General features: G+C 34.9%; 1 protein-coding gene across 1 annotated transcript in view; it reads left to right on the top strand.

Moving 5' to 3' along the window:
• The window catches only part of Adam32 (ADAM metallopeptidase domain 32), a 130,626-nt gene that overhangs the window by 40,446 nt on the left and 66,746 nt on the right, over window positions 1-23,434 (top strand). The window contains exons 11-13 of the mRNA XM_013507724.1: window positions 3,188-3,269; window positions 12,770-12,906; window positions 21,184-21,361. Coding sequence (XP_013363178.1) covers window positions 3,188-3,269; window positions 12,770-12,906; window positions 21,184-21,361 — 397 coding nt within the window. The remainder of the gene's footprint in view (window positions 1-3,187; window positions 3,270-12,769; window positions 12,907-21,183; window positions 21,362-23,434) is intronic.

The following is a 23,434-nucleotide window of genomic DNA, read 5'->3' as shown; positions in this document are numbered from 1 at the left end:
TATGTATGCATGAAGAGAACGTAATCATATTGTAGGGATGAAAATCAGGGTATATGCTGAAAATATTCTGGGTGGGTTTAACAGCAGTTAGACAAAAGATAATAATATTATGAAAGTTAGACGTTGTAATAGAAACTATCTAAAATGAAAAAGAGAGAAAAAAGAATAAAAAAATTAATAGTGTTATTGAGCTGTGGAATAATGGGATGGTGCCTATCTACATACAGTTTGAGTGCCTGAAGAAGGCGAGAGAGAGAGGTGCATTGAAAACTTGTTCAGAGGTATTGCCCAGAAGTCAGTACAATTGAGACTACACCAAGACGTTGTAATCAGACTGTAAGAGATGAAAGACAAAGGGATGAACCTGGAAGCAATAAGACAAAGGATACAAGACACATACAAAAGAATCCTAGTCAACCTGGCAGCAAACTCAGCAGAAATGCTTCCTATCAGGACAGAATAGGGTGCTATCTTCACGGTGGAAAAGAAGACGACTGCCAACCAAGAATACTGTTTTCAACAAAGCCGCATTGCAGAAATAAAGATAAGGACTTTTCTGTACCAAAAAAGCTGAAAGAATTCACTGCAGTCACACCTGTCCTATCAGAAATGTTAAAGGGAGTCCTTCAAACTGAAAAAGAAGATTTTAATGTGTAAGTTGCAGCATTCCATACAACAGCTATAGATACAATACACAATTTTCTCAAATGCACATGGGACATTTTTGGAGTGGATCCATCTGTTAGATCACAGAGCTAATCTTAAAAATTGAACAAGACTGATACAATAATAAGCATATTTTCTGATCATTATGGAAATAAAACCCAAAGAATCAGTGAGAGGAGATATATTAAAAACGTTACAGATACATGGAAATTAACATGCTCATGAACAACCAATTAATAAATGAAGATATTAAAAAGAAATTTTCAAACTTTCTTGAGCAAATGAAAATGGAAATAATGTAGTAAAGGGGCAGTTTTAAGAAATTTTAAGCAATTTTAAGAAGATATGTTGCAGCAATAAACACCTGTTTTGAAAAAGAAGCAAGGTCTCGAATAACTTAATGATGTACCTCAACCTGTAGAGAAACAAAAATAACGTTATTAGCAGGAAGAAAATAAGATCAGGACAGAAATATAATAGGGACTAGGAACAATATAAAAGATTAATGAAATGTGAGACTTGATTTTTGAAATTAACCAAATTGTTAGCCAGAATGAGGAAAGTAGAGAGGACTCCAATAAATAAAATCAGAAGTAGAAAAGGAAATATTAAAAGTAGGATAAATTCTTGGACACCTGAGACTTACCAAGATTAAATTATGAACAAATCAGAACTAACAAACCAATAGTAAATAATCTAACGAACTAGCAATCCGATCAAAGGAAATCTGGCCAGATGAATTTATGGTTGAATCTTATCAAACATTTAAAGAAGGATTATAGCAGTTCTTCTTAAATTATTCCAAAAGAATTGAAGATGAGGGAATACTTCCAAATTCATGAGGTCAACATGAATTATTTTGTATGATTTTTGACCCTTTTCTCTGGCATCTCTTTCTAGAGAGTTTTGTGTTCTTCTGGAGGCATCACGTTAGTTTGCTTTTAAAATGTTTTTTCTGTTCCTGATTGATATTTGCATGTTAGGCTGATCATTTGCTTCTGCTACTTTTATATAGTTGCTTGCATAGTTAAGCCTTTTTTCTGAAAATGTGTTCTAAAATGTCACTTTATAAGCTATATAGTCTTCCGTCCTAGTTGTGCATAGTACTGTCTATTTAGCCTCTTCAGCCTATTTAATGTTGGCAATACCTACAGATCCTTCAGTGCCCTCGGTGTCAAGTTTGTCTGATTATTCTGCCAGCTGGGCTGTTGTTCTGTGACATACACTGGATTTGTTGATGGATCTAAGCCTTTGTGCCTGGCTACAAGTGCAGGAGTCACAGTCTGTGGGTTGCCTGCAGATAAGTTTACTCTGTTAGACCTATGCAAGTGAGGTGCTGTTGACAAGGCATTTGAGGCAGGAAGCCCATTAGTTTCTGATAGTTGGGGAGGTCGGGACTGCTGTGTGTTCTTTTGCTGGAGTGGTACAGTGTGCTTTCTGTAAACCCTATAGTAGGCACAATGGGTTTAGCAAAAGCAATGCAAGTATATTATGTCTCTCAAGGAGAGAAAGAGGAGAGGTAGAGGAGTGTATTATAGAATGGTCAAATTAAATGCTAAGTAGAAGTGGTTGGGCCTTTTGAAGCTCATTAGGCAGAGAAAGGAGGTGGAAAATACTCCAGTTTATGGAAGTGGTGTTTTTAGAATCAATGTGCTTAGAATCTGGAAACAATGTTTTTTCAGTCTTTTCAGTTGCAGTGATTATTAGAAATGGGGTGGAACCTTTGGAAAAAAGGAAACAAGAAACACTGAATAAGTGAAACAGTAGACCTTAACACCCAATTTGAGTGCAGTGGGCACATCAAAGCTATTACTGATGTTGCCAAAAGTAGGAGCAGTTATAGAAGACTTAAGATTTGTAATGAGAGCCATTTGTTAAATCGTTGGTTGGAGGACTTACTTTGAAGAAACAGCGTAAAACATACTTAGACGTTGAAACAGCATTGGATGTCAGTTACTGTATACAGAGTTGATACTTATATTTTCCAACTGATGTTTGATTTGTTTAGTGTGGAAAAAATTATTTATTCAGTGGTTTGTGTTGAGCATCAAATGGGATAATTTGTAAAGCTCTTGAGTAGTGGCATTATATAAAGATTTATATAGGCTCTTAAGGCTGCATAATAATATTTATCTGTGAAATAATAAAGTTATTTCTATGAGGAACTGTTGAATTTTTCTACATGCAGGTGGCACATTCTTATCCATGCATTAAAACTCTATTGGTATCCTTCAAGAGCACGTTTTTGATAAAAATGTTTGAACAAAGGCTTTGGTAATGAGAACAATGAAGCCATCACAGACTTAGGTCTATTGAATAAGCTTAAAAATAAACAGTATTTGATACACTTTAGTTAAGAATATCTTCTAAATTTGAAACAGTTAAAGACAAATTGAAAGATTATGCCTGAGTTTGTTTTAGTTTAGCAGTTTATGAGCCAAAGACTTAAATTATCAATAATTCTCACATTTAGATGGTTCATTAAAATTAATTCTAAATGCATATTTATTTATTTATTTAGTTATAGAGATCATCCAGATTACATGGGAATAACATTTCCTGGAAAGATGTGTGTTAACCTTTATTCTGCAGGAGTTGTACTGGTATGTAATTACTTAATCTCCTTTAAAAGAAGTTAATACATTCAAAAATTACTCAAGGGATGGGGATTTACCTCAGTGGCACAGCGCCTGCCTGGCAAGCGCAAGGTCATGAGTTCGATTCCTGGTACCAGAAAAAAAAAAAATTACTCAAGTTGTTAGCGTGTATTTTATGCTGTTTGCTTTTAGAAATTGCATTTTATTTCCATTACCATTTAAATTTTGAAGTATGTGAAAAGAATAATATTTTGTAGACATGTACAGCCAGCTATATTTGGAAGTTAAAATGGGAGTAAAAATATTATAAATACACAGGCATTCCTCAATATATAGAGTAGCTTATCATGAAAAAAATAGTACCTTAATTTTATGAAAAAAAGGAAAACAAAATTTCATAACAAAATAATAGGAGAATAATAAGAATACATTACATGTTATCTTTAAAGTAGTTGCTCAGGGCCCAAGATATGGGCCCAAAAATTTCTCCAATCGATATTAACACAAATCTTCTTTTTTAATGAACTAAGGGACACTTATGGTTGATACATTGTGTCAACTTGGAGAATCTAGAGGTTTGGCTAAATGACTCAATAGTTCTGCATCTTGGGGTTAAAAGGACTTGCCCTTACCCTTCTGGGATGTTGTTCATTGTTTCAATGTGAGAAGTTTAGAAGGTTAGCTATGTGATTCAGCAGGGAGCCAGGTGCTTACTTTGTATTCATCCTGAGCCTGTGCAAGAGGACAGCATGGAGATTGAGTGTTCCCTTGCCACACCGGGTGGGGTTAGCCTGCTTAAAATATAAAGGAGGGAAAGAGGCTTGCTCAGTCTGCCACTCTTCTCTTTGCTCTTGTTGCTTTTGCTCTCTTCTGCTGCAATGAACTGTTGCCCTCTGCCATGTGCCACCCTGCCTTGGAGCCAGCTGAGTATGGACTGAAACCTCCGCAGACTGTGAGCTAAATAAACCTTTCCTTCCTTTGGGAGTCATGTATTTTGTCTCAGCAGTGAGAGAAAAGTAACCAAGACAGACACTAATGGTGTAACTGCATTTTCCCCCCTTTCCCTACTGTCCTTTCCCCTTTCTCCCATCCTAGTTCCTTTTTCCTTTTGAACAATTTCTTCCCATTTCACAATGTCTGTTGTACATTTTGGAACTTACTTACTCTTTCAGTTTCTCATACCAGGGAGACAATACGTTTATACATGTAAGTCTGATTTATTTCACTTATTTCATTTATGGTCTCAAGTGGCATCCATTTCCTATAAAAGTCTCGCAAGTTTATCTGTGTTTATGGTTAAGTAATACTGCACTGTATAAAAACACCACATCTTTTTGATCCATTCCTTGATTGATGGGCATATGGGTTGTTTCCAAGATTTAGCCATTACAAATTGTGCTGCTATAAACATAGGTGCACATATATTACTGTGATATAATATTTTTAATTCTTCTGGGAAGATACCCAGAAGGGGAATAGCTGGGTCTAATTGGACCTCTAATCCTAGGTTTTTGAGGAATCTCCACACTGATTTCTACAGTGGTTGTTCTAGTCTACACACCCATCAACAGTGGAGAAGGGTTCCTTTCTCCTCACAGCTGCTCCAGCATTTGTTATTGGTTGATATCTTGATGGTAGCCATTCTTTCTAGGGTGAGATGGAGCTTCAGTGTTGTTTTAATTTGCAGTTCTTGAATTACCAGTAATGTTGAACACTTTTTCATATATTTATTTGCCATTTGTATTTCTTCATCTGAGAAGTGTGTATTCATCTCTGATGCCCATTTCTAGTCTTTAAATTTAGGGAGTCTGATTTTTTAAAAATTCTTTATATGTTCTAGACATAAGTCCTTTGAGGGACTGTTGCCTGATATTTTTTCCTAGTATGTGGGTTGTCTTTTCACTCTGTTAGTGATTTCTTTTGCTATGCCAAGGTTTTTAATAAGATGAGATCCCAGTTGTTAATTTTTTGGTATTTTCTGTGCTGTGTTGGTTTTCTTCATGAACTCTACCTAAACTTAAGTCTTCAAGGTTTCTACCTCCTTTGTCTTCCAGTAGATTTAGTGTTTCTGTTTTAATAATTAGATCTTTGATGCTTTTTGACTTTAGTTAATGCATAGTGATAAACATGGGTCTAGTTTTAGTCTTCAGTATGTAGAAAGCCAGTTTTTCCAGCACTGTTTATTAAAGAGACTATCTTTCTTCCAGTGAATATGTTTGGCCCCTTTGTCAAAGGTAAGATGGCTGAGTGTGTTTGTAGTTGTGCCTGCATCTTTTAATCTGCTCCAGTGGTCCTCAAATATGTTTTTTTCCCAGTACCACTATCACTATCACCACTGCTATTCAATATAGTTCTGGCAACACTAGCCAGAGCAATTAGACAAGAAAGAAATAAAAGGAATAAGGATAGGAAAGGAAGTTAAACTATCATTATTTGCAGATGATATGATACTCTACACAGAAGACCCCAAAAACTCCACCAAAAGATTTCTAGATTTAATGACCAAATTCAGTATCATAGCTGGATACAAAGTCAAAAATCAGAAATCAATAGCATTTCAGTACACAAACAACAAACTTACTCAAAGAGAAATTAAAGAAACCACACCCTTCACAGTAGCATCCAAAAAAATGAAGGACTTAGGAATCAGTCTACAAAGGAAGCGAAGTATTTGTATATTGAAAATTAAAGTATTCTAAAAAAGGAGATCAAAGAGGATATTAGAAAATGGAAAGATATCCCTTGCTCATGGATAGAAAGAACCAACATAGTGAAAATGGCCATACTCCCAAAATTGTTATATAGGTTTAATGCAATCCCAATCAGAATACCATTAGCGTACCTCACAGAACTAGGGAAAACATTCCTAAAATTCATCTTGATCCAGAAGAGACCTAGAGTAGCAAAAGCAATCCTGGGCAACAAAAGTAAGACAGGAGGTGTCACAATCCTTGACTTGAAATTATGTTACAGAGCTGCTATAATAAGAAAAATTTATTTTAAGAAAGGTACTAGAAAAATTATTTTTAAGAAAATTTCTATAAATAAAATGACATTTTGCTTATAGGGGTAAAGCTATCAACCTGTCCATGGTTAATGAAAAATTAAATCAATACATACTATTTTATACTGTTGTGCAAAATTTTGTTATATGTAAAAGCTGCAGGATAAAAATAAAGTCCTTTATAATATTTCAAACTTCACAGACAGTAATTAAAATACACTTTTTTTCTTTTCTTTTCTTTCTGTTTTTTGAGACAGGGTCTCACTGTGTAGTTTAGGCTGGTCTTGAACTCAATATGTAGCCCAGGCTGGCCTCAAACTCCCAGTGATCCTCCTACCTCAGCCTCCTGAGTGCTGGGATTCCAGGCATGCACTACCAGGCCCAGTTTAAAAGACACTGTTTATGATACTGCTGTTTACATCTGTGCTTTTTAAATTAGTACATGTTAAAATTGTATAGTGATGAGGTTTATTTTGGGAGTTGCCACATGGATTTAATATATCTGAATTAACTCTTTTAAATATTTATAGTACTTATAAAAGTTACATATAGAAATTAATGCTAAAATTATTACATTATTGAAGGTTGTGTAGCTCCTTGAGCCATTTCCCACCATAATAATATTTTTTAAACTACTATTTAGTACTATATATTTTTGAAATTACACAGCAATTTATATTAGCCATGTCAAATTTATTATGTACATATATAAATACATAAGAAACCATGTAATCTGTCATTTACCATTCAGTATTTCAATTGTATGTTCTCCTTTGTGTCTTTCTATTTGTGGTGCTCTCACTGTCTTGGTTTCTTTTAGAAAACGAATTTTGCAGCATAGATTTTTCCAATACTCAAACTTTAATTACAATTTTTATTATCAAGATATGTAAATTCTATTATTTATTCAATATGAATTTTGTACTGTGTCTGTAGGTTGATGAAAATTTAAATCAATAAGTACTATTTCATAGTTTTGTGAATATATAAAGAGGATCCTATACGGAATAAAGAAGCAAATGCTTCTCATTCTAATACTTTTCTGATGCTTGGAGAAGACTATCTCATATATCAGGATCTAATAGAGATCTTAGTTTTTTCGTTTCTTACTTCTCCTGGACAGAATCAACTGCCACAAAAATTTAAATCTCATTTACCTTTTCTTAGAATTACTTAGTTTTTTTTCTAGAATAAGCGTAAAATTGATTTTTATTTTTAACTATAGTGTGTATGATTAAAGAACATTGAGTTGCATTGTTAATGAAAATACTTTTAGTTTGCTTCCACAGATTTAGAACTGAGTACCTGAGGAAAGGTTTGGAATAAAGTCATAGGAAGATACACGAAGTGAGAATGTCACAAATTAGTTATGTTTATACTTTTACAAAGCTATGATAAATTTGGAGAATAATAAAGTAGAGGGACATTTTATAGTAATATCAAAACTGGTAAAGCTTTCTCTGTCTTTATGACAGAGAAAGATGCATAGATAAATAGATGAATGGAGCAGAACAGAGTTCAAAAACAGAAAATTGTATAGGCATATGGTGTCCTTTTCTTTCCAGTGGTGACTTTGTAGTGCACTCTTTAATGGACAGTTGTTTTGACAAATGAAATTTTCTGTGATCTGAAGCTATACAAAAGGTGATATCTAGGTAACTGAAGATTTATATCAAAGTCAAACAAAGAAGTTCTGAGAGATAAAAACTAACACAGTTTCATGGCTGTAAAGGTAGGGAAAAGTTTCTTTTTTTTTTTTTTTTTGGTTTTTCTCCAGTACCGGGAACCGAACTCACGACCTTGCGCATGCCAGGCAGGCGCTTTTTGCCGCTGAGCTAAATCCCCAGCCCCTGAAAGTTTCTTAAAGTGGACACAAAAACCACTAATCATGTAAGAAAAGTTGTATAAAATTGGACCACATTAAACTAAGGAAATTCTACTTATGAAAAAAATATAAGAAAGTGAAACGATAAACCAGAGTGGTGAAAATATTTGCAATGGATGGCTGACGATGACTTGCATATCAAATACATAAAGTGCTGCTACAAATCAATAAAGAGGGAAGGCTTTCACAATAGAAAAATGGACAAGGTACCTGAACTGTTTCACAAAAAGGAATATCCAATTTGCAGAAAAATGAATACAGCTTGAGACCATTATGTTAAGTGAAATAAAGCAAACACTCAAGCTTACATATATTACATGATCTCTCTTATCTGAGAAACTCAAAATATAAGTAAATTATACAGAAAAATAAAAGATAACATGAAAAGGGATATCTTTTCTAAAAGAGATAGGGACCAAGAAATGGAGGGAAAGGGGAGGGAAAGGAGAAGGGGATAAAAAGAAAGAATTCAGACATATCATGTACATGTACCAACTTCCGCTGATGAATATAATCATTATATACTGCAAATATATACTAATAAAAAATTAAGTTCAAGTTAAATCTTACTGAAATAGTGTCTCAGAGCCCACCAGAAATGATATTAAAAAGATGGGTAACATTAAGTGTTAGCAAGAACGGAGAACAACTTCATGTCCCATGTGTGGCTTATGGAAGTGGAAACTGCTATTTAGAAAACCAGTAGTATCTACTAAAAATAAATGTGCACATTTCCTAAAATTAAACAGTTTCCTTTACAAGTTCAGAAATAGGTAGATAGGTCTATTAAAAGAATATTCATTGGAACACTGTTTCTAACGGAACAAAATTGGGACCACCTCCAATGTCCTATCAAGAGTAGTAGATGAAGTGTGCTATATTTAGGTAATGTAATAGCTTACCAATAATAAAGCTGTGAAATACTGCTCCACACAAACATACAGAGCCATAATATTTAGTGAAAGAAGCCAGACCTCCTCCCAATATTTAACATACATTTGATACAGTTTCAAAGACAGGTAAACCACTTCAATAATAGTTTCTGGTAAAGAGAACAGAAGAGAAGCATAATAATTGCTATAGGGATGAGAATATGTGTGCATATGTGTCAGTTGGTTGTAAAGTTCTTGGCATAAAGAAGTTCAAAGGAGAAAAGTGGTTAGTATATTATAGAGTGGAACATTATTTGGAAAGGTTCACCTGATAGTTGTAGCTTTAGTACAAAGGCTAAAATGGTCATGGAAGCTCTAACCTAATTTAATGGGCTTGGGATTATTCTCCCTTTTGAAATCATTCTGCCCATAGGTACTAGTACCTAAATATTGTATACTCAATTCATTGTCACCAAACAGAAAATAAAACCTCCATTTATAGTTTCTTTGATTTTATAGTGAAAGGATCCACTCGTCATCTTTTTGTCCTTCTTTCAGTTTTATGCCTCCTGGCTATGGAGGATGAGGCACCAAGTTCTGGTTGCTTGTTTAGGGTGTCATTACTGACATTGCCCCCACCTCTCAGAATTTTAGCTGGTGGCACAAGTGAGACTTCAGCCAGCTCTTCCACCACTCTGTTAATCCAGGTGCTCCTGGGTTACAAGACGTGTGATTAGTAAATCCTGTGTGGGTAATGAACCCACTTCTTTGAAAATTATACCACAGAATGTGACCTTGGTCTGCACTGACATCGTGTGGTGATGTAGAAAAGAATCTGTGGTTAAGAGAATGTGGTGTGGTAGAAGCAGTGCAGTCAGGCAAGGAAAATCCAGACCTGGAACATGTGAGAACCAAGCATTGCTGTGTCAGTAAATGGATGGTCTGGGGTAATAGACCTATCTCCAGCGCTACTGGCTGACCCAGTGTAGTGCTATAGTGGGGGTTCATCCTCAGCCTTTCTTAATGGCAGTAATTCTTCTCTGGCTTATTTCTAAACCTTTCTACAGGTAGGGTGCTTATTTGTGTACGAAGTCCTGCAAAGCCTTCATTTCTGCAGGAATGGACATTTATAAACTGGCCTTTGAGTAAGCACTGAGGTGTCACGAGAAACAAGTATGACTGACATGCACCCAAATAGATCTTGATGACCTGATATTTTACAGTCTCCTCTACAGTGAATATCAAATAATAGAAAATGAATATTTTAAGTCTGTTTTTGTTTTCAGAAGTCCAGCTCTATATTGTTCCCCTAGACTTCCTTGTTACCAAGAAATCTTCCTGAGTCCTTGGTCCATCAACCAGTTCCTTTGACTGTTCATGAATCAGTACCTCAATCTATCTCTGCTTTTAAATAACATGAAAAGTCTGCTTGCTTTTTTTCTTTTTGTATGGGGGTCTCACTATATTACTCAGTCTAGCCTTGAATTCGCAATGCTTTTCCCTCAGCCTTCCAAGTAACTGGCATGCACTACCATGCTCAGCTTCTACTTTCTCAGTTGAGTAGCTAAAATATCCACTTCTGCTGATGCTAGTATATAGGTTGTAGGCCCACTTGTAGACTGACCTGTGCTTTTTCCTTTTCTACTCACAATGGGTTTCTATTCAGTGCATAACGAGGAATTGAATTGTGAGAGAGACAGCAAAAGGTGTATGATTCCCTGGGAGTTTGAGGGACATGTACAGTCTGACATGTGCAGTTTACCTGTTGTTTTTAAACCTTTCTACAGAGTATTGCTGTGAGCATCCAGTTTTATGTTGTCTGGATCAGATAACATCTACCTCAGGGTGAGAATTCTGATTAAAGTCATGTAGTGTCTCATGGTTAAATTTTCAATCTTTACTGGGCCAATTGTTAAGTTACGAGGTTTTTTATGAAATACCTGGCACATTATCCAGAGAAGTTTGTCCAAACATGGGTATGTTGCTTTTAATATCCAAATAAGGCCACGTACTTCCCATTTTGTTGTAGTCACCTATATAAAGTACACACAGTTGTGTCTAACTTCCGAAGGGATACCCTGATATGTCCCACATCACTGCACCTCTGAAACTTGACCATTCTGATAGGTTACTGAAGTGCTACATTCATCTCTTTACTAAAATTTTTTAAGAATAGGAAGAATTTATTGAGAGACAGAAAACCTCAGAAAATGGGTTGCCTGCCAACCTCCTACTAAAACATTTATGATCCTTGCTACTTCCTGTGCACTAGGTCTAGAAAGCATACTGTTATCATCTCAGTGGGACCAACACAATATGTTGGGAGCTATAAAGACAATCAAGTTTTCTCTGGCTTACGTTATCATGGAGAGAAGAAAAGGAGAGTTGACATAGCCATAAGGCAAGGTATAGCGATGCCATACTTACTGATCCCCTCTGACTACTCTTTTGTTGAAGTCAAGCTGCTTTGGGTTGTTTTTACTTCTGATGAATTAAAAAAGGAGGAATTACTAGGACAGTTGCTGCCTACCTGTGGCTGGAGGCTATGTTGATTTACCCAACTCAAGTTACCATACTGGGAATCTCCAAAGGGATTGCCATCACCACAAAATTAAGTTTGTAGTAATTTTTAGTTAGTCTTTATCTTTAATTTAGCTTTTACACCAAATAAGCATGTTAAATGATGGTGTTATATACATTGGTAATCCTACAATTGCAAATTTTGATGGTGGCAGTAGGCCATGCAGTGCCTCAAGGATGCCATATTACTTTTGATTCAGCATTTTGGGAGCAGTTACTGGGCTTTCCTATGGCCCTCTCTGTCTTAACAACTCTTGTTCCATTTGATAGGAGCTCAGTGTGAGGATTTTGCTAGTACTTATATTCTAACCATAATTCTGGAATTTGGATAATAAAGTAGCATGGATTTGCAATTCTTTTGGATTTACGATTAAGATGATCTTGAAACAAGATCCTGTAGATGACATGGACTTGATAGGCTTGCATTTTTGCAAGTTGACTAGAAAATATTTATTATCTATATGGCACTTTAGCAATTAAATGCCTTCATCTTCCTGAAGATGGAAGTCTCCACCTTATCCTGCTCCTTAGCTATTACCAGCTTTTGGTAACAGCTTTTGGTAATTTGAGAAACCATGATGTCATTGCATACAGTGAATTACCAGTGTGCTGCTTCAGTATGTGATAAGTGTAATCTAAGAATGCTATCTAGAGAGTCTTATTTTCAATAGCTCTGGTGTCAGTCATTGTGTGAGTGGTGGTCCTAGCAGGAAGCAGACAATACACTTGTATTGGATAATTTGGTTATGTGGCTATTTCATGAGCTGAGAGGAGATCCAATCGGATATGCTGAATGAATATCAGAGCTGTTTAAGAAATTAGAAGAATTGGAAGTTATGGTCCATCTGGCCATTAGATTATGGTCTGATAAAAATTTCTTCATCGAATTAGCCCTTTTATTCTTTATGTAGTTATGGATCTATCTAAAAATCTTCTTAGGTGTTTGATTTTAAATTACTGACAAGCCTGACACTAACTCAGTATTTTTAATGTATCAGTAAAATGTTATATGCAGAACTTCAGCTTCTTGCTTGCTCAAGGAATCATATCTCTCTGTCCTCATGCACTTGATTAAAAATAAAAATATTCATAATTATAAAGGTATTGTTTTTACTATCATTCAATGAAATAACTTTCTTTTGAATTTCCATTGATACTACTATAGTATTCTAAGGACTTAACTTTGGAGGCATTTTCAGTTATTGTCACCCAGATGCTGGGACTTAGTCTGGGACTAACATACGATGATCCAATAAAATGTCAATGTTCAGAAGCCATCTGTATCATGACTCCAGAAGCCATGTAAGTTTTTTAAATGATTTATTTATTGGTTATATTTATTTTGATTCCATTGTAGTACTATAGTTATAAATGCATCAAGTTAACTACTAAATATAAACATGTTATTTTAAATGTGAGAGTAGTATATAATGTTAAAGCCAGTCAACAGAATACATTGAATTTGCAACATACATTACCAAAAGAATTTTCCTTAGGATTCATGTTAAGAAAGCACTCATTAAGTAACTTTAAAAATATAATAACTCATTACAAGTGGTGTTTTTGTTTGTAGTAAGAATGTTTCGTTTTGGTTTTAGATTACGTATTTTGATGTGGGAAACTACTTCCAAAGAATATTGGATCTTAGTTGGAGAACAGTTTCAAACATAAAAAATTTGGTGTAACTTTGGACAAATAAATTGGTGTTTGTTAAATTTATTTATCTCATCTTTAAATGAATATAATTATGCCTATTACCTTATTACAAGGATGATGTAAGAATAAAATGAAAAAATTAAAAGCTTGCAAAATCCTATACGTTCTATGCATTCTGTAGTAATTTTTGAATTTGTCCATGGTCCCCCAAAGTACTGCAAGACAAAAGGTACTGCACATACCATTAGTAGTCTGCAGTTTTTCTGTTTGTGAAAATGATAACGTGATAGGAATAACCTGTTCACAGCCTGACAAACTGAAGAAGGCAAAAATGAAGCAAAGACATTATTTTTTCTAGAAATTCATTTTTTTGCTATTGTTGGCATATTTTTTACTTAGTACAATTCGCAGATTAAATCATATACATTTGTGATAAACATCATGTGTTTAGATACATATACAATGTGAGATGTCTACCACAGTCTGTCACCTCCCAGTGTAAGCTGGTACCACATCTTAGCTATTATGAACTGTGGCCTGTTTATGGATTCAGCTATTTTTATGTTTGGGGTATTTGGTGGATTTTTTTAGTTTTTCACGTATTCTAGAATATACTAAGTTTTTATAGGAAAAATATCTGGCAAGGATTTCTCTCCTCATCTGTTGGCTGTCTCTTCACTCTTCTTTAAGTTTTCTTCAGCGTTCTAAAATTATTATAGAGTCCTTTTACTTTCTTGGCTAGGTATATACATATTTACTTTTTAGAGCTATTGTGAATAAAATTATTGTCCTGATTCTTTTCTAGCCAGTTTATTATTGGTGTATAGAAATGTTATTAATTTTTAATGTTTATTTTATATCCTGCTTTGCTAAATTTATCAGTTCTGAAAGTCTTTTGGTTTGAGTTTTTCTGGGTCATCTAATTATAAGGTTATATCATTTGCATTTAAGAATAATTTGACTTTCTTGTTACCTATTGATATCCATTTAACTTCTTTCTCTTTTTAATTGCTCTACCTGATTTTAGAGGAAATGCTTTTTGTTTTCTCCCATTTAATATAATGTTGTCCATGGGTTTGTCACACATATCCTTTGTTATTTTGAGGTACAGCTCCTCAGTACCTAGTTTCTTCAGGGTTTTTATCATAAAGAGATGTTGAATTTTATCTGATGCATCTTCTCCATATTTTGAGATGGTTTCATGCTTTTCATATTTGATTCCATTTCTGTGGTACATGTTTTCTTTACTGATTTGCACATTTGATCTTCTTTGAATCCCTGGATTAAAACTAACTTGATCATGGGCATATGATCATTATAATGTGTTGTTGAATTCGACTTGCAAGTGTTTTATAAAGGATTCTTGCATCCATGTTCATTGAGAACATTGGTCTATAGTTTTTTCTTGCTGTTGGTGTTTTCTTGTCTGGTTTTTCTGTCAGGCTGATGTTGAACTCCTAGAGTGAGTTTGAAAGTGTTCTTTCCTTCTCTATTTGCCGAAGTTTAAGTCACAGTGGTGTTAGTTCCTTAAAGGTTTGGTAAAATTTGCCAGAGAACCAGGCTTATCCTCAGCTTTTCTTTATCAGGAGACATTTTATTGCCTTTGTAATTAATTATTATTGATCTGTTTAGCTTTTTAAATATCCCCTTAGTTCAATTGTGGTAGATAACATGTCTAGAATTTTTTCTATCTTTTCTAGCTTTGTTCAGTTTATTAGAATATAGGTTTTCAAATTAGTCTGGAAAGATCCTCTGGATTTCAGTGGTGTCAATTGTAATATCCCCCTGTTCATCTCTGGTTGTGTTAGTTGGGGTCTTCTCTCTCATCCTTTCAGTCAGTTTGGCTAATGGTTTATCAATCTTGCATTTATCATTGTTGGCATTTCAAAGAACCAACTTTCTTTCATTGATACTGCATATGGTCAGTTTAGTCCCTGTTTCATTCATTTGAGCTCTGATCTTTATTATTTCTTTTCTTCTGTTGGGTTTTGTTTGTTTTCTTAGCTCTTGATAGGCAGTGTTAGGTTATCTGTTTGATATCTCTCTTGTTTTTTGATATAGCTCCCTATAAACTTCTTTCATAGAGCTGCCTTTGCTATTTATAGATTTTGGTATGTCTTGTTTGTATTTTCATTTGATTGTAGGATTTTTAAAATATCTCTCACAATTTTTCAATTAAAAATAAATTTGAGGGGGCTGGGGATTTAGCTCAGTGGCACAGCACCTGCCTGGCAAGTGCGAATTTGTGAGTTTGATTCCCGGTACCAGAAAAAACAAACAAACAAAAAATTTTGATTATTTAAAAGTAATCAAAAAATTTTGATTATTTAAAAAAATTGATTACTTAAAGGTAATCCAAAAAATTTGATTATTTAAAAGCCCATATTTATTTTGTTTTCAAACAAAGGAGGAGGATACTCAAGAACATGAGGGAATCTAGCAGGACCTTGGGAGACTTTTCCCAAGTAGTAGATTATGTCAGTTAGGAGAACTACCTTATCCTTAGGTTGGTACTTATTGTAGGAGTGTGGAGCCTGCAACTGCAGTCTCCTTGTAGTATTAAATGGATATTGTATTAAATGGATATTGTTCAATATCCATGTGTTTTTATAGTTTACATATACTTTTGATTTCTAATTATTTCATTATGATCTGAGGAGATGCAAAAAATTACGTCTTGTTCTGTATCTGTTAAGGTTTGCCCTATGGCCTAGACTCTGATCTGTTTTCAAGAATGTTTTATGAGCTGCTGAGAAGAATACATATTTCGCAGTTTTTGAATGGAATGTTCTGTAAAAATCTGTTACATTCATGGGAAATATGGGATGGTTTAACTCCGATTTTTTTTGTGTTGATTTTTTAAATATGGATGACGTACAGTGAGAGTAAAGTACTGAAGTTACCTGTTGTTATTTATTGGGACCTGCACATTCCTTAATGTTAAACAGTGTTTGTTCTAAGGCTTTGGAGACACTGATATGTACTGCATATTTATTTATGATTATTGTATCTCCTGAGTGGATTGTTTCCTTTTCCAGTATGTGGTGTCTTTGTTTCTTCTAGTTTTGCATTTGGGTTTGTTTTATCAGAAATGAATATAGCTATGCCTTCTTGCTATCAGATTCTGTTACATGGAACATAGTTTTCCACCTTTTCACTTTGAATATGTGCATATATTTGCTAGTGAAGTGTATTTCTTGCAAGCAGCAAAGAATTGAGTCTAGTTTTAATCTAGCCTGCCAGTCTGTCTGTTCACTGGAAGATTAAGACCACTTACATTCAGAGTTATTATAGAAGAAATATACCAATTCCGTGGTTCTACTCTTTGATTCTTTCTTAATTCTCAATACTTTCTCTTCTTTTTGTCCTCCTCCTCCTCCTCCTCCTCCTTCCTCCTCATTCCTCCTCCTTCCTCTTCTTCTTCTTCTGTGTGTAGGATTCCTTTAAGTATCTTTTTTAGTGCTGGGTTAGTTAGTAGTAATGATTTTCTTTAGTTTATGCTGTGTTTATTTTTCCTTCAACCTTGAAGGATAGCTCTTCTGGATATATTAATCTAGGTTTGCAGTTATTTGTTTTTAGGGCTTGAATACGTCATACTTTGCTCTCCAGGCCTTTTGAGCACTTCCAGAGAAGTCTGTAGTTATTCTTATGGGTTCATCTTTGTGATTGTCTTGGCATTTTTCTCTTGCAGCTATCAAAAAAGAAAAGAAAAAGAAAGAAAGAGCTGGGCATGGTGGCACATGCCTGTAATCCCAGCACTTGGGAGGCTGAAGCACAAGGATCACCTTCAGTTTGAGGCCAGCCTGGGCTACATAGTGAGTTCAAGGCTAGTCTGAACTACATAGTGAGACCCTATCTCAAAAAAAAAAAATCTATTGAAGACTTATAAAAGCAAATGAAATTTGGATGTAAAAGTAACATCCAAAACACAAACAAACAAGAAAAAGAAAAGAAACCAGAGGGGCTGGGGATTTAGCTCAGCGGCAAAAGCGCCTGCCTGGCAAGCGCAAGGTCGTGAGTTCGGTTCCCGGTACTGGAGAAAAACAAAAAACAAAAAACAAAAAAAAAAGAAAAGAAACCAGAGAATAAGAACAGGAAATAATAGGAAAGGAAAAAAAAAGAAACAAAACTTCAAAAGATAAAGAAGATAAATAAATCAAAAAACCTTCGATAGTTATTGGGTTAAATAACACTTAGTTATTGCGGGCTGATTAGGCCCACTATCTCCCAAGTGAGTGGTTGGCGAAGGCTTAAATAAATGAGACAATTGAAATGATTTTAGGGCTCCAGAAGGGTCTAACTCTCTTACAGCTTTGATATTCTCTGGATTTAGATAAAGACTTCTTTGGGCAGCTCATATTTATTTTGTTTTCAAACAAAGGAGAATAGTAAAGCACATGAGGGAATCTAGCAGGACCTTGGGAGACTTTTCCCAAGTAGTAAATTATGTCAATTAGGAGAACTACCTTATCTTTAGGTTGGTATTTATTGTAGGAGTGTGGAGCCTGCAACTGCAGTCTCCTTGTAGTTAACTGGGGTTGGAGCCAGAAGTCCTCAGCTGTGGCCTTATCTTGCCCTTTGAGGCGTCAACAGCTTCATAGGCCAATACAGGCCTCAGTGGTGACCAGTGACTCATAGAGGTTCACTTAGTATGAGTCCACTGCCCATACCCAGACAAGGTATCTTAGCTTTAGACAACTCACAAGTAAACATGGAAAGCCAATTGGTTAGTATTAAATCCTGCTTAGAGCCACTTTGTAGTGGTCTCCAACAAATAGTATTAGGCAAAATTCTTCCAATAAAATTAGGTAAAAGTAACAGATAAAAATGGTAAGCTCAGTAGTGGATTTATTCTCTAAAGCTAGCTTACCATGAGAGGATGGTTGATTTCCAAACAACTACACACACAGGACTTACACTTGCCAATAGCTTCGGGTTTCCTCTGTGGTCTAGTGCTTCCTATTATTGATCAGTGGAGCTGCTGGCCCTCTTGAGCCTTACCTTGTAATGCAGAATCCTGTTCCCTTTCCTCAGAAGACAGGGTTAGGGTTGTGGACTGCTTAGTTTTTTTCTATGTTGCCTTTGTGTTTCTCCATGATTTTTACCTTTCCTGTTGGACCTTTCTTGCTTCACAGAGTTCTTATTTCCTTTTCCTTGCTGAACAGCTGTTTGCCAGCAGTCATGATTCCAGGTCACAGAGAGGCTATGAACTTCTGGTAGCTTCTGCTTGGCCACCTTTGGTATCTGAAGACATTGTGTTTTTTAAAAATACACTCTAGGGGCTGGGGATTTAGCTCAGCAGCACAGTGCTTGCCTGGGAAGTACTAGGTCGTGAGTTTGATTCCTGGTACCTGAAAAAAAAAAAATACACTCTATTCACAGTTACTCCTAAGTGCCTCTTAAACATTAACTTTTAGATTCTAAAAAGATCCTAATCTCAACCATATATTCATATAGTTATATTCTGAGTTATTTCTAAAGAGAATATCCCTAATATACATATACATGAAAGTGTATTTATGGATATATATAAATACATATAATATAAACCCTATCTACATTGATAAATGGAATATATATCACAAAACTGTGAAAATGAAGGTTCATTATCCATTTAGCTGTGAAGTATGCTAAAAGGTTTTTGTAGGTCAGAGTCTAATATTAATGAATATAATATTAATAAAACTTTACATTGTACTTACTAGGTGTTAAAAAGCATTCCAAGCACTTTAAGTAGGTTAATTTACTGTTTTTGATTCTCACCATCCCTGTAAGGCAGTTCCAATTATACCCATTTTTATATATGAGAAGCTGCCATATAAAAACAATAATTACTCATGATCAGATGGTTTGTGGCTGAACTGTTTTGAACCTGGGGTAATAAAACCTCTAGATTTTTATGGTATGTTATGTTTCAGAATGCTCTCATATATAATCATCGGTTTTGCACAAATCTCTTGTGATGTGCATAGGGGAAGGATTATCTTAGCTTTTATGAAGTCTTAACACTACCACAAATATATAGCTCTTTTGCATTTCTGTAAGACATACTATACATTATTTTATGTTAGCACTTGATGAAATCATGTTGGGCATATGTTATTCTTTCTATAATGTGCTTGAAAAAAAACCTGTAGTACAAAAATCCTAAGAGACTAAAATTAATGGACAGTTAAATAATGGCCAAACTCATCTTCTTTCACCAATGCTGTAGTTACCTACCATAAGCTAGAGGTGAACAAGCCCTTCCCTTGTTTGATGTTTAATTTTCAGTATAACCCTATGTAGATATGTAATATTTTATATTGAATGAAATGAAATTGTGGAGGAAAATGGTAGAAGACAGGAAGATCCTGAGAGACAAACAAGCCCTATTTCACTTAGCATTTTCTCTCAAAATGCATCCAGTGGCCTACAAGTGACTCCACTTACCTTTCTTTACGGCTGAGTAGTAGTAGTATGTATGTATATCACATTTGCTTTCCTTTACACATTCATTTATTGAAGGGTGTATAGGCTGCTTCCATATTTCAGCTACTATGAATTGTGCTACTTTAAACATGGGTATGCATGTATCACTGTAATAGGATGCCTTGAACTATTTCAGGGAGACACCCAGAAGAGATACAGCTATATTGCATGGAATTCTTTCCTTATATTTATAAATTTTTACACTGTGATTTCAGTGAATAAATTTTATTCTAACTCTCCCCTAAATTCTATAATACTTTTTTCTTTTTTAGTCATCTTTAGCTCTTTGATCTAGTTTCCATGGTGTTTTGTGGTTTTTAAGGTATTTCTGAGTACATGATCTGTACCTCAACCTTACCTTCAAATTTTGACCACCCCTACCCCAAGATTGGACATTTCTGTTCCCCTCGTTTTCCCTAGGGTACGCTGATCCAGAGTCCCTGCCCACTGAGTGATTCTCTAGCCCTAGCCTTTCTTAGTGTGCTAAGCTGAGGATGCTTGTTCCTGTGAACATGTCACTTGCTGGACTGTCTTCCAGGGAGAAGGGAGCTACAACAGGTGGCACTGAGCAGTGACTGTTCTGCTGGGCTTTCCTCATAGCAGTCCTCCTGCTGCTACTGCTTCCTTCAGGGCTGAGGTCCTTGTCCCAAGATGGCATGTTTACTGGACCTGACACTGTTGCATCTGTAACAGTGTCAGGAGCAAGAAGCAATTCTTCTTCTTCCTCTGAGTACTCCTGATACTGGAATACATCTGGCAGGCTTCTCATTCAGGTTGCATTTCCATATTTGGAATTTTGTTTGCTTCCTTTTCTGGGCACCTGTAGATTCTGTTAGGCATCTTCTGAGTGTTCTGTGAGTGCTGCTGGCTCTAATCTACCATAATGGATAAAAACACCATTTCAATTTCTATGAAGTTGTAAGGACCATGCCAACCTCTCTGGTTAGTGGTGCTGATTAATTGTACAAGTATATAAAATATTGGCCTCATAATAGGTATTCAGTAAATCTGTTTTTCTCTTTCTGGTTCTCATTTGTAATCTGTACCCAGACATCCTATGAAAGCATTCCCAGAAGTTATCTTTACTAATGCTTTACAAATTTAACTATATAACATTTTAATAATTGTACAGTTTCTCTGAGATCTTTGAGGAAGTTCTGGACTAACTAGGATATAGTTTGTTTAATAAAATGAGTTGTTAATTGAGTGTAAATTTTTAAGTGAAGCCTTATCTGTTTAATTCTTTTTCTTATTTGTAGATTGTTTTTTAAACTATTGATTTGTATCTAATTTTGTTTTAATAAAATCATACATTCTAGTGAATGAAGCCATATGACCTCCTCAACAACTGTTATGAATGTTAGGTGCATATGATATTGTCTATGAAATTAAATATATTACTTACGATTTCAGAAGTATATTGATAATGATGTTGTATGGGTTCACTTTTAGACAATCCACTGGTGCAAAGACTTTTAGCAATTGCAATTTGAATGAGTTTAGAAGTTTCATTTCATATGTGGGAGCCAGATGTCTTCAGAACAAACCACAGATGCAAAGAAATCCAAGGCCAGTATGTGGAAATGGCATAGTGGAAGGAAATGAAATCTGTGATTGTGGTAATGAACAAGTAAGTCTGATAACTAGGAAAAGACATTAATAGTTTTATTGTTTTTCATAAATATTATACACCTTAAATATGACTTAGGATCATGCAGAATAATGATGGAAAGTAAATCAGTTTGAAACATAAACCAGAAAATAGTGTCTATATTTTACAGTTTGAAGAGTTAATTGTCAGTGTTGTCAGTGACTTTTCTCATTGCTGAGACAAAATGCCCAACACCCAAAGTTAAGGAAGGAAAGATTCATAGTTTGTAAGTTTTCAATTCATAGTTGGCTGGCTCCAAGGCAGGGTGGCATGGCACAAGGACATCTCAGAGGAGAAACATTTCATGTCAGGCAGAAGACAGCAAAAGCAAGCAAGTGGCCAACCTCAAGTAAGTAGCAGCAAGCCTGTTTTTTCTCCATATATCTTATCCAGGATACTCTCCCTTAGGGCCGGTAGCACTCATACCCTTAATCCTAGCACCCTTAATCCTAACATTGCCCCATGAATCAATCACACAGTCTAGATCAAGCCACCTCTGAAAAATCCCCACCTATGACCTTATGAGGCTTTGGCGGGACATCTAGACAAAAGCCATAACAGTTATAAACAAGCTTAAACTGTAGTGAAGAACTCATCTAGACAATAAGCTGTTGGCATCTAGAATAAGCTGTGGTATTCACAACAGAATGGGGAGCATGGTGACAATGTCTGTTAATGCTACAGACAGAACACTGGGTGAGTTTGATTGCTTACTCGACAGGGAAGCCCTTAAAACAAAATGAACGGGAAAGGTTGACAGTACAGTGTTTCTGGATAATTCAGTATTTAATGGCACTAGAAATATTATAAATTTATTTGATTACAAGGTAGAAAAGATACTCGGGTTTTTTAGATACATGGGTCTGAATTACTTGGATGCATAGCACATTGTTTTAATTCCTATGTTTTACCATCTGGTAGAATATGTTTCCTTCCTTACTTTTAATCAATTTTTAAACTTAAATTTGTTGAGATATAACTTTCATACAATAAGATACATCCATTTTAAGTATAAAGGATTTTGATGAAGTTTTGAAACTATTGGCACAATTAAAATGTAGATTTTTTTCATTATCCTCCAAAATTTACTTTCGTCTGTTTGCAGTCCTTACCACTTTCCTCATCTCCAAGCAACTTCTGATTCAGTTTGGTCTGATCTAGAAAATAATTTAAATGGAATGATACAGCATTTATTTTTTATATCTGTATGTTTTCAGTGTAATAGTTTTATAATTCATCCACATTGTTTTATGGCACAGTATTTTGTTCCTTTTAATTTTGGAGTAATATTTCATTATGTAGATCTATCACATTGTTATTTCACCTATTTATTTAACAGTTTTGGTCCATTATCCCTAATTCCTAAAAATAGAATTGCCAAGTCAATGGTATTTGTTTATAAAAACTGAAAAATATTTCTCAAAGTGATTGTATTATTTTATACTTTTAATAGGAACATATGAAAATTTTAGTTCTTTTATATCCTTAACAAAACCTGATGTTCTCAACCTTTTTTATTTAGCTATTCCAGTGGTTTTACACTGTTCTTATTTTGTATTTTCTTGATGACTCTAATAATATAGCACATTCTCATGTTTTTAATGGCTGATTGGTTTTTAATTTTATTAACTGACAATAATTCTATTTGTTTATAGGATATGATGTTGTGTTTTATTAAATCAGGCTAATTCATAAAGTCCTCACCTCAAGTAATTATTTTTGTGATAATACATTTCAAATCTTCCTGTTCAGCAGTTTTCAAATATGTAGCCTCCACTCTATGTGAGAGATCACTAAAATTATTCTTCCTATATAAATGAAACTTTGTAGCCTTTAATCATCATCTCCTTTTTACCCTTTCACTCCCTGTCCTCACTTCTGATAACTGCCATTCTATTCTCCATTTGTAATGAATTCGACTTGGTTAGATTCCACATGTAAGTCAGATTATGTATTTGTCTTTCTATTCCTGGCTTTATTCACTTAATATAATGTACCCTAAGTTCATCTGTTTTTTTGAAAATAACAGGATTTTCCCCTTTGGAATGGAAT

Source organism: Chinchilla lanigera, unplaced genomic scaffold, assembly GCF_000276665.1.
Source record: "Chinchilla lanigera isolate Chin_1 unplaced genomic scaffold, ChiLan1.0 scaffold00135, whole genome shotgun sequence".
Classification (NCBI taxonomy): Eukaryota; Metazoa; Chordata; class Mammalia; order Rodentia; family Chinchillidae; genus Chinchilla; species Chinchilla lanigera.
This window is presented reverse-complemented; position numbering and strand designations above follow the sequence as displayed.